Source organism: Coregonus clupeaformis, chromosome 28, assembly GCF_020615455.1.
Source record: "Coregonus clupeaformis isolate EN_2021a chromosome 28, ASM2061545v1, whole genome shotgun sequence".
Taxonomy (NCBI): domain Eukaryota; kingdom Metazoa; phylum Chordata; class Actinopteri; order Salmoniformes; family Salmonidae; genus Coregonus; species Coregonus clupeaformis.
The window spans coordinates 4,022,755-4,034,512 of record NC_059219.1 but is presented as its reverse complement, the minus strand read 5'-3'; the positions used below and the strand labels follow the sequence as shown (position 1 = coordinate 4,034,512).

The 11,758-nt window shown below is 42.6% G+C and overlaps 1 protein-coding gene across 1 annotated transcript in view; it reads left to right on the top strand.

Moving 5' to 3' along the window:
* Positions 1-6,276: 6,276 nt before the first annotated feature.
* The window catches only part of LOC121543735 (EF-hand calcium-binding domain-containing protein 6-like), a gene marked incomplete at its 5' end in the record, with an annotated part of 29,901 nt that continues 24,419 nt past the window's right edge, over positions 6,277-11,758 (top strand). Inside the window, 1 exon segment of the mRNA XM_045208299.1 lies at positions 6,277-6,504. Within this exon segment, the coding sequence (XP_045064234.1) occupies positions 6,277-6,504 (228 nt within the window).

Below are 11,758 nucleotides of genomic sequence, written 5' to 3'. Positions count from 1 at the left end.
TTACTAGCAATTTTGAGTCAAAGAATAAATATAGGTACTTCCGTTGACCAACTCCCTCTGCTCAAGCCATGTGGTTCCCTCTCAACCGTTGTTCCGTAGGAGGCTTGAAACACTCAAAACGCTAAACTCTGGCTGAAAATTGTGGTCCAGACCTACTCTTGTCATATACTGTAGCTTTTTTATTCTTGATTGTTTAGCTTTTTCAAGAGCTTTGAGATAATTTTTGTTGGTGCTGTCATCTTCAGGACAGGAATACCGGCTTACTTAACGGAGGAATAAACACACATGTTCATCGTTGGTGTTTCAACCAGAACGCGGGAATGACCTTTTTTTTTTCCGCACATGCGCAGTTGTACATCTCTCATAGGGCATGACTGTACCAATGTAAGAACACAATTTAAGAACATATTAGTCTATATGTTAACACCCCCACTTGCTCTTATACTGTACAAGTCGTATTCAACCTAACTATCAACATATTTAGCTTACAGTTATACATCTCACAAATGTCAGTTTACATTCCAAACATATAACCCAATAATTTTTCATTTTTTAACTTCGTTACAGGTTTAGTCAAAACATCTGCAACCATGTCTGCTGTTGGACAATATTCAATACTTATTTTGCCATCACTGAGTGCAGATCGAATGAAATGATATCTGATGTCGACATGTTTACATCTCTGACGACATACTGGGTTCTTTGACAGAGCAATTGCACCTTGGTTATCTTCAAAGATTGTTACTGGTGCATATTGGCACTCACTATCCATCTCGCCCAATAACTGTACAAGGTACAAACTTTCTTGTGTAGTAGCAGCCAGTGCCATGTACTCTGCTTCACATGCAGATAAAGCTACTGTTGGCTGCTTCTTAGACCTCCATGAAATAACAGGTCCACATTTAGTTAAACTAAAACAATACCCTGTTATGCTTCGTCTGTCACTTTGATCTGCTGCCCAATCAGCATCACTATATGCTACGAGGTTGAGTTTTTCCACCCCCTTTTTGTAACACAACTCCTGATTCATTGTCCCCTTCAAGTACCTCAACACATGTTTAGCTGTTATCCAGTGTTGCTCTTTTGGTTCTGATAGGTATTGTGACAGCTTGCTGACAATCCAACTGATATCCGGTCTTGTACATGTCATCACATATATCAAGCTGCCTATCACTTCACGATACCTTTTTGAATCAATAGGTTCACCATCACCATCAAAGTGGTTTTTTTTTTCACATGGTGTTGACCTTGTTTTACAGTCTGACATACCAAACCTTTCCAGTATCTTGGTTATGTACCTTGTTTGGTTCATCTTTATTTTCCCTTCACTTTGTGTAAAATCAATGCCTAGGAAATGTCCAAGCCTCCCAAGATCTTTCATCTTAAATTTTTCACTTAACATTTCTTTTACACTTGTGAGTGAGTCACTATCACTAGCAGCGATAATTAGATCATCGACCCAAATTATCAAAATGATCCTTTCTGTTGCAGTTTGTTTGTTATAAACACAGTGATCAGCTGGGTTCTGTGTAAAACCATTTTCACTAAGGTGATCATGCAACATTTTGTTCCAGTTCCTTCCTCACTGTTTCAGGCCGTACAGTGACTTGTTCAGTTTGCAGACTAGTTGCTCACTTGTATCTGACCTGACTTCAAAACCCTCTGGTTGCTCCATGTACACTTCACAGTCAATAGGAGCATGTAGATATGCTGTTTTGACATCCATCTGATGTAACTCTAAGTCATACTGAGCTGCTAGCTGCATCAAACAACGTACTGATGTCATATTTGCAGTTGGAGAAAAGGTATCCTTATAGTCTATTCCTGCCACTTGACTATACCCCTTTGCAACATATCTTGCCTTGTATGTCTCAGTCTCATCTGAATTGTTTTTGACCGCATAGACCCACCTGCCCCCCACTGCATTTTTACCCTCTGGCAGTGTGGTCAATGTGAATGTATCATTTTCCCTAAGGGAATCCATCTCCTCCTTCATAGCAGTAGCCCAAATCTCTGTTTTTGGTGAAATCATTGCGTCTTTGAAGGTTTGTGGTGCATTGCACATTACTCTGTAGCAGTAGTCAACACTAGGTGGTATCTGGTCATCACACTTCACTTTACACTCATAGTCTTTTAAGTACTGAGGTTTCTTCCTCGCTCTGTCTGGATAGCGTGGACTCTGACTATCTGAAGTCTCGATTTGCACATCTTGTGTCTCTTCGGAATTTTGATCTGCCATCTTGGCTTTTGGCATGGGGGATTCTTCTCCCCATGAAGATCATCACTCATTTCCAAATCTGTCTGAGTTTGGCGTTCGACTACACCTTTTGTAACGAACTTGACTAATCTGTTTTTAAGAACTTTTCCAGTGTCTGGGTAGTAGACTAGGTATGCTGGACTATTTTTATCATACCCGACAAAAATACCCTTTTCACATCTTGAGTCCAACTTTTTCTTGTTCTGTCTGTATGCATAGCAAACAGATCCAAATTCTTTCATCTTTGAAAGATCAGGCTTTCTCCCAGTAAACATGTAGTGTGGAGTCTGTCCTACACGCTTATTGTAACACCTATTGCGAATCACTGCAGCAGTCATTACAGCATATGTCCACAATTTCTTTGGTAGGTTGCTCTCAAGTAGCATGCATCTTGCCATTTCAAAACAGTGTTCTCCAATTTCTCTCAGCGGTCCCATTTTGATGGGGTGAGTAAGGGGCTGAAGTTTCATGTCTTATGGCATTCTTACTGAGCGGTGACTGGAACTCTTTGGCTGTGTACTCTGTCCCATTATCTGACCTGACACACTTTATTTTTCCATAAGGGGCCACATCAGCAATAAACTTCTCAGTAGCTTTTACAGTATCACTCTTTGCTTTTAGGAAATACACAAAAACTGCCCCTGAATAATCATCCGTAAATGCTAGAGTATATCTGAACCCATCTTTCGCCTCTGGCTCAGTAGGGCCAGCCAAATCAGTGTGCACAAGCTCAAGAGCTGCTTTTGCCTTTTCATCAGGCTCTCTGTTTCTGCTCTGAACAAATTTTCCCTGTGTGCAGATTTCACAGTTGATGGTAGATTTGTCAATCTTACCTGTGATTTTCATTCCCTCTGTCACATTTTCTAACTTTGACACATCCTCAAAATTACAGTGGCCAAGAATTTTGTGCCATGTGTGAATATCATAGCACCCATGACATCCATCATCATTTTCATCACTTACAGTGTTAAGATAGTAAAGTCTATCGTACTCCTCGATGTCAAAAGTGGTACCGTTCTTGTGGATGAGCTTGTTACACCCCTGTCGAAAGTTGACTGAAGCTACGTTGGCTGTCGCTGCTTTAACAGAGAAAATGTCCTGTGGAAACGACGGCACGTACAGCGCCTTCGTCAGCGTTGTTCTCACCCGACGACCCGTGTCGTCTCTCAGGTAAACCTCCGCTGCACCTCTCCTCTCCGCGACACCATTCGTTCTTGTTCCGTCAGCCAGCTCCACGGAATGTTTTTCCGGTTTGAAAGTCTCGTCAAACTCCTTAAACTTCCCGATGTCCGTGACTATATGTGACGTTGCTCCCGTATCAACCATCAGCCCTTTTTGTTTCAGTCCACGAACCTGACAGTCACTTATTCTGAATGCAAATGTGTGGCCTTCAGCATCTGTTGCTTGTTTCACATTGTCTCTTCTTTTTCGTCTGCAATTTGCGTCAGTATGAGTGGAGCTCTTGCAAAAACTACACCACTGTCTCCGTTCTCTGTGCTCTCCAGTAACGGTACATTCCCGGGCCTTGTGCCCTTTCTGGCCACAGTTGAAGCAGGTTATCTCGGTCCCTTTATCTCTTCCTCTTGGCCAGCTAACTTTAATGTTACTTGCCTTCATCACGTTGTCGTCAGTGGAAATGGCGCTAAACTTCTCGGTGCTTTCATAGCTCCTCAACTTGATTTTGAACTTGCCATAAGTTGTCGGCTCGTCACTCTGCGTTATGTGGATGGCAAACGGCTTAAATGATTCGGGCAAACCTTTCAGAATCATTGCAATCAACAGCCCGTCACTTAAAGTCTCTTCAGCATTCCTCAGTGCTGTAATAGCCGTCTCAGCACAAATGATATTGTCCGTAACACTTTCGTCAGCGGCTTTCTGAAGAGAAGTTAGCTCAGTGTAGAGGCTAATCACACGTGGCTTCCCTTTACCTGCATAATGTTCCCTCAATATCTTCAACGCTTTTCTCCCATCATCTGCTGCTTCTCTCATTATCAGGGAAAGACTTTTATCATCCAAAACCTGTATCAATTCGGCGTAGGCTTCTTCATTTTTCTCTCCGTCTTCTTCATCTTCTTCCACGCTCAATATGGTGGCCTTTAGCCCTAGCAAACGCAAGTGCCCCAAAAACTTAGTCTCCAATAACTCGTAGTTTTTTTCATCTCCGTCGAAACATAATCTATTCCATCGGCTTCCATGTTCCCTCCTGGGCCCATAACCTGTTGGTGCTGTCATCTTCAGGACAGGAATACCGGCTTACTTAACGGAGGAATAAACACACATGTTCATCGTTGGTGTTTCAACCAGAACGCGGGAATGCCCTTTTTTTTATTTTCGCACATGCGCAGTTGTACATCTCTCATAGGGCATGACTGTACCAGTGTAAGAACACAATTTAATAACATATTAGTCTATATGTTAACAATTTTGTTAATGAAAAGCGCTATTGAAGTTGAATACATTATTATTATTATTATTATTATTATTATTATTATTATTATTACTTCAGTAATCTATAAGTTAACACTAGGTATGACAAACCTAGACATCTACAGTATCACTAAAGTCCTTATAACTAACCACTCGATGGGGAGTGTTCACTGTTGAGTGAGGGTCTAGTGAGGGTCTAGTACTACTCTATATTATTATATTATTATTTTAATATTACTCTGGATGAAGACTATTTAGCTTGAAGTGGAGGCAAAGGCATGAAGGGAATTCCTGACATAACTTCCATCCAATCATAAACAATAGCGGGAGGAGTCAGAGGAACGATAGAACCGGCCAATCCATCTCTATGACAACCACAACGCGTTCTCTGTATTTTGCGCTTTTACGCAACTCCAAAGAAACCGAGGGAAACGCAGGTCAGTCTCAGAGAGCGACAATTTCTGACATATATCCAGAGCTACATGACATAAAGAAAGAGGGTAACTATAACATTCAATCAGCAACCAAATTAGTTGTCCTAATGCTACACGATAGAATGAAAAGGACAAATAACATTGTAACAATTCGCAATGATCTAAACTTGAGCAGTAACTTCAGAGGAATAGTTTTAATTCAATTGTAGTGTGCTACATTTCTTCCTGCCCTTTTTTCATGGGTGTTTTTTTAATTGCAGCTTTAAATTAATCAGAGCAAAGTCAAAGAAAATATTTATAAGAAACATGCATTTAAATTGGAGAGATCACAGAAACTAATTCCGATATTTCTAAATTACAAATGGTACTTTCCATTCTAGTGCGAATTCATAAATGAATTTGCATAAAACAACAGGAATGTTTTAATAAACAATTGCCCTTTTGATAATCTAAGCAGGAGGCAAATATGTAAATGTTGTGATTAACCTTGGGGCAACTTCAAAGTTTATGTTAATTATTAAAAGGTTAATTTGAAGTAAAATAATGATTGCCTTTTATGTTTAAATTCTGCTCTTGTCCCGATGTAAAATGTTTCCTATTGCTGTTGCTTTGATTGACTGAGACAAGTTGGCAACCATCTCCTCTACAGGGGGCGTGCCTGTTAGCTTAACACACAATTCAAATCTAATAGTAGCCTAGAGTTGATTTATGATGTGTTTCCATTGGGAAGAATAAGACACTGTAAACAATCCTCTTGTGACACAGGAACAGAACACCCTGCTCTCATTAATTATTTCACCTGGGTTTCACCTGTCACACACACACACACACACACAAAACCAAAGGTCCCCGAGGACTGGTCATCGCCCCGCGCCCCTGGACTGCCCCGCGTATCAGCATCACACACACACCTGGCCCTGCACACTCATATACACACACACCTCCATACACACCTGTGGAGGGACAGGCAGCAGGGGAACCCAGAAAGACAGCACTGCAGTCAGACTCAGGTGAGTTCATTCATATCTCATTCTCAACTCATAGCTTACTCATAACTTAACATGAGAATGTACAGTAAGAGCAAAACCCTGAAATAAATCTAAACCAAACACACTAAACAGTGTCCCCCATACAGACTCCTAATCACTTCCATGTCCTTCCCCAGTCTCATCGGTACAGTCAGCCCCAGATGAGCATCTGTCCCTGGGGGAGATCAAGGCCATGCTCCCCCGGAGGCTGGGGGAGAGGCTGGAGGATGTGAGGGCAGCGTTCAAGGCCCTGGACCCTAAGGGGAGCGGCTCAGTGACCCGGGGGGAGTTCAGACGGGTGGTGGAGGCCTTCCTCTTCCCCCTCACGCAGACCCAGCTCAACGCCATGTTGGCCAAGGTGAGAGAGGGCAGGTGTGGGTCTCTTATAGACTGGTTTGGGATCTGTTTGTGCTGTCTTGCCAACTCATGAGATCTCCGACCTGTGGGGTATAATACAAAGTAGGTTCAATGAGTTAGCCAGCTAACTTGCCTAAATATTCTGAAATTACTTTATTTAAAGCTGATAGGCTTGAAATTGGCATTGTCTAATTGACTCAGCAACCAAAAACACATATCTAAGTTTGGCTTTCTTAATGAACCAGAAAATCCATGATTATTTCTGGTTGTTTATCAAAGTTAGCAGGCTAACTAATTGAACCTGCTTTGTAGTATACTCCCCAGGTGTAGTACGTTCTGCTCTTGCATAGTCTGACAAAGTAATGCTGATGCTCCAACTCCGGGGCTCCACATCGTGACCACTGCCTTGTCATTGACTATATTGGTCACTAGATGTCAGTATAAGACATGAGGTTAGTCTTGGTAATGACAGGTGATGTGCTCCTCTATCACATACTGTAGAATAAGGGTTTTATGGTTCATGGCGAGGGGACACGTTCCTGTATCTGAAATTATTTAAACTTTTCCCACTAAGCCTTACTACATATCCTTGGAGGTCTCTCAGTTTCTTTATAACGTTTTATGGCAAGTGTTGTGCACAGATTGACTTGCCTAGTTAAATAAAGGTTAAATGAAAAATAAAAAATAAAAACATGTTTGGTGTGGGTGTCACTGCCTTTTTCTGTGTGCATAACTACACTGAACAAAAATAAAAATGCAGCATGTAAAGTGTTGGTCCCATGTTTCATGAGCTGAAATAAAAGATCCCAGACATTTTCCATACGCACAAAAAGCAATTTTTTCTCAAATGTTGGGCACAGATTTGTTTACATCCCTGTCAGTGAACATTTCTCCTTTGCCAAGATAATACATCCACCTGACAGGTGTGGTATATCAATAAGCTGATTAAACAGCATGACCATTACGCAGGTGAACCTTGTGCTGGGGACAATAAAAGGCCACTGTAAAATGTGCAGTTTTGTCACACAACACATTGTCACAGATGTATGCACTCACTAACTGTAAGTCGCTGCTAAATGACAAAAAATTAAATAAAAAATGTCTCAAGTTTTGAGGGAGTGTGCAATTGGCATGCTGACTGCAGGTATGTCCACCAGAGCTTTTGCCAGAGAATTTAATGTTAATTTCTCAACCATAAGCCACCAGCAACGTCGTTTTAGAGAATTTGGCAGTACGTCCAACCGGCCTCAAAACCGCAGACCACGTGTAAGTCGTTGTGTGGGCGAGCGGTTTGCTAATGTCAACGTTGTGAACAGAGTGCCCCATGGTGGCGGTGGGGTTATGGTATGGGTAGGCATAAGCTTCGGACAACGAACACAATTGCATTTTATCGATGGCAATTTCAATGCACAAAAATACCGTGACGAGATCCTGAGGTCCATTGTGAGGCCCATTTTTTAAAAAGGTATCTGTGACCAACAAATGAATATCTGTATTCCCAGTCATGTGAAATCCATAGATTAGGGCCTAATGAATTTATTTCAATTGACTGATTTCCTCATATGAACTGTAACTCAGTAAAATCAATGAAATTGTTGCATGTTGCGTTTACATTTTTGTTCAGTATAGAAGGACCACTTAGGGACATTTGACTTGTCTTAATGCATCACTGATAGTAATAGTAGCTTTGGCCACATTGCTCATTGATCAAATTGATAATTCCCTTGCATCGTTTATGAAAGCAGTGGGGACATTGATCAATGTTTAGTGACGTAGTGTAGCTGTTCACGCATCTACGTTTTTAGTCTTCATATATCTCCCCCATTTGTTCTTTATCCACACCTGTTTATCATTGATCAGTACCAGAGTGGTGTTATGGGGAGTGATATACACCTACAGTTGTTTATCATGTATAAGGTGTATCCCTTCTCCCTCCATCCGTGGTGTGTTGCTGTGCGATGCCTCTCGTCACTCCACAGCGCCAATGTAATTGTCTCCACTGTTCCTCTTTGTTCCGTCTCAGCGCTCACGCCTGACAGTTTGACTGCCCGTCTTTCCCACACAGATTTCCACCCATAATATCAGCACTTTGTGTTTCTCCCTCTTTCCCTCCCTTCCTCTTCCTCCTCCTCCCCTTCTTTCAGTCTTTCTGTTCCTTATTCATAAAAAATATGGTGTTTTTCGAGGGGAGTTGTTGGAAGTTTACTTTAAAGGACTATATTGCAGTAGCAGCAGCTGTTGTGCTGGTGACATTTTGATGTGGAAGTCGCTTTGTGCTTGAGGGAGCGAGATGCCACAAGCGTCTTTTTTCTCTTTCTCTTTCCTTTTCTTTTTTCTCTCACTCATCTGTTTCTCAAACACTTTCAGAAAAGAGATTGAGAGCTTGGTGCGTTTTTTTTGTTTTTTTTTATCGTGATCAATTATTTAGCAGGCGGTTGTTGCCTTACATGTTAAAGAACACTTACTCCAATAATTACAGGGAAGTCCTGAGCGGAGTTAGAGAGGGAGCATAGTGAGAGAAAGAGAAATAAGACAGACTGACAGACAGACAGACAGACAGACAGACAAGAGATGGACAGAGAGGGAGTGGAGGGGAAGATAGAGAGGCGGATGATGGACAGAGACAGACGGAAAGAGAGAGAGAAAAAAGTAGGAAACGGAGTGAGCCTGTCATGTCTGAAAGGTGAAGGTGCCACCCACTACTCAATAATCCCAACCTCTACTCCACTGCACATTCACTATAACATAATGACCTGGGTCTCACCTTCACACTAGAACACTATACCTACAAAGCAGTCTTCCCAGCCCCATTCCTAGATATATAGAGCATGCAGAGCGGTGCAGTACTCCTGTGGTTCTAGCTATGCGTTCCGCTCGGTGCATGCTGATAGCAGTGATAATTAGACAGTGTGGGATCTATAATAAGACTCAATGCCATAGAGCTCTGTAGGGAGCAGAAGCACTGGATTACACCGTGGTAGGATGTAGGGCAGGGCGTCAGAGACTATACTTTGATTATGAGCCACCAAAATAGATGTGTGTGTATATATCTACCTATCCGTGTGTGCGTGTGCTTGCGTGCGTATCTACCTTTCCATCTGTATGCATGTACAGCACCAGTCAAAAGTTTGGACAAACCTACTCATTCAAGGGTTTTTCTTTATTTTTACTATTTTCTACACTGTAAAATAATAGTGAAGACATCAAAACTATGAAATAACACATATGGAATCATGTAGTAACCAAAAAAGTGTTAAACAAATCAAAATATATTTTATATTTGAGATTCTTCAAATAGCCACCCTTTGCCTTGATGACAGCTTTGCACACTCTTGGCATTCTCAACTTTCTTGTTAACAAACTATAGTTCTGGCAAGTCGGTTAGGACATCTACTTTGTGCAAGTCATTTTTCCAACAATTGTTTACAGACAGATAATTTCACTTATAATTCACTGTATCACAATTCCAGTGGGTCAGAAGTTTACATACACTAAGTTGACTGTGCCTTTAAACAGCTTGGAAAATTCCAGAAAATGATGTCCTGGCTTTAGAAGCTTCTGATAGGCTAATTGACATAATTTGAGTCAATTGGAGGTGTACCTGTGGATGTACACTGCTCAAAAAAAATAAAGGGAACACTTAAACAACACAATGTAACTCCAAGTCAATCACACTTCTGTGAAATCAAACTGTCCACTTAGGAAGCAACACTGATTGACAATACATTTCACATGCTGTTGTGCAAATGGAATAGACAACAGGTGGAAATTATAGGCAATTAGCAAGACACCCCCAATAAAGGACTGGTTTTGCAGTTGGTGACCACAGACCACTTCTCAGTTCCTATGCTTCCTGACTGATGTTTTGGTCACTTTTGAATGCTGGCGGTGCTTTCACTCTAGTGATAGCATGAGACGGAGTCTACAACCCACACAAGTGGCTCAGGTAGTGCAGCTCATCCAGGATGGCACATCAATGCGAGCTGTGGGAAGAAGGTTTGCTGTGTCTGTCAGCGTAGTGTCCAGAGCATGGAGGCGCTACCAGGAGACAGGCCAGTACATCAGGAGACGTGGAGGAGGCCGTAGGAGGGCAACAACCCAGCAGCAGGACTGCTTCCTCCGCCTTTGTGCAAGGAGGAGCAGGAGGAGCACTGCCAGAGCCCTGCAAAATGACCTCCAGCAGGCCACAAATGTGCATGTGTCTGCTCAAACGGTCAGAAACAGACTCCATGAGGGTGGTATGAGGGCCCGACGTCCACAGGTGGGGGTTGTGCTTACAGCCCAACACCGTGCAGGACGTTTGGCATTTGCCAGAGAACACCAAGATTGGCAAATTCGCCACTGGCGCCCTGTGCTGTTCACAGATGAAAGCAGGTTCACACTGAGCACATGTGACAGATGTGACAGAGTCTGGAGACGCCGTGGAGAACATTCTGCTGCCTGCAACATCCTCCAGCATGACCGGTTTGGCGGTGGGTCAGTCATGGTGTGGGGTGGCATTTCTTTGGGGGGGCCGCACAGCCCTCCATGTGCTCGCCAGAGGTAGCCTGACTGCCATTAGGTACCGAGATGAGATCCTCAGACCCCTTGTGAGACCATATGCTGGTGCGGTTGGCCCTGGGTTCCTCCTAATGCAAGACAATGCTAGACCTCATGTGGCTGGAGTGTGTCAGCAGTTCCTGCAAGAGGAAGGCATTGATGCTATGGACTGGCCCGCCCGTTCCCCAGACCTGAATCCAATTGAGCACATCTGGGACATCATGTCTCGCTCCATTCACCAACGCCACGTTGCACCACAGACTGTCCAGGAGTTGGCGGATGCTTTAGTCCAGGTCTGGGAGGAGATCCCTCAGGAGACCATCCGCCACCTCATCAGGAGCATGCCCAGGCGTTGTAGGGAGGTCATACAGGCACGTGGAGGCCACACACACTACTGAGCCTCATTTTGACTTGTTTTAAGGACATTACATCAAAGTTGGATCAGCCTGTAGTGTGGTTTTCCACTTTAATTTTGAGGGTGACTCCAAATCCAGACCTCCATGGGTTGATACATTTGATTTTCATTGATAATGTTTGTGTGATTTTGTTGTCAGCACATTCAACTATGTAAAGAAAAAAGTATTTAATAAGATTATTTCATTCATTCAGATCTAGGATGTGTTATTTTAGTGTTCCCTTAATTTTTTGGAGCAGTGTATTTCAAGGGCTACCTTCAAACTCAGTGCCTCTTTGCTTGACATCATGGGAAAATCAAA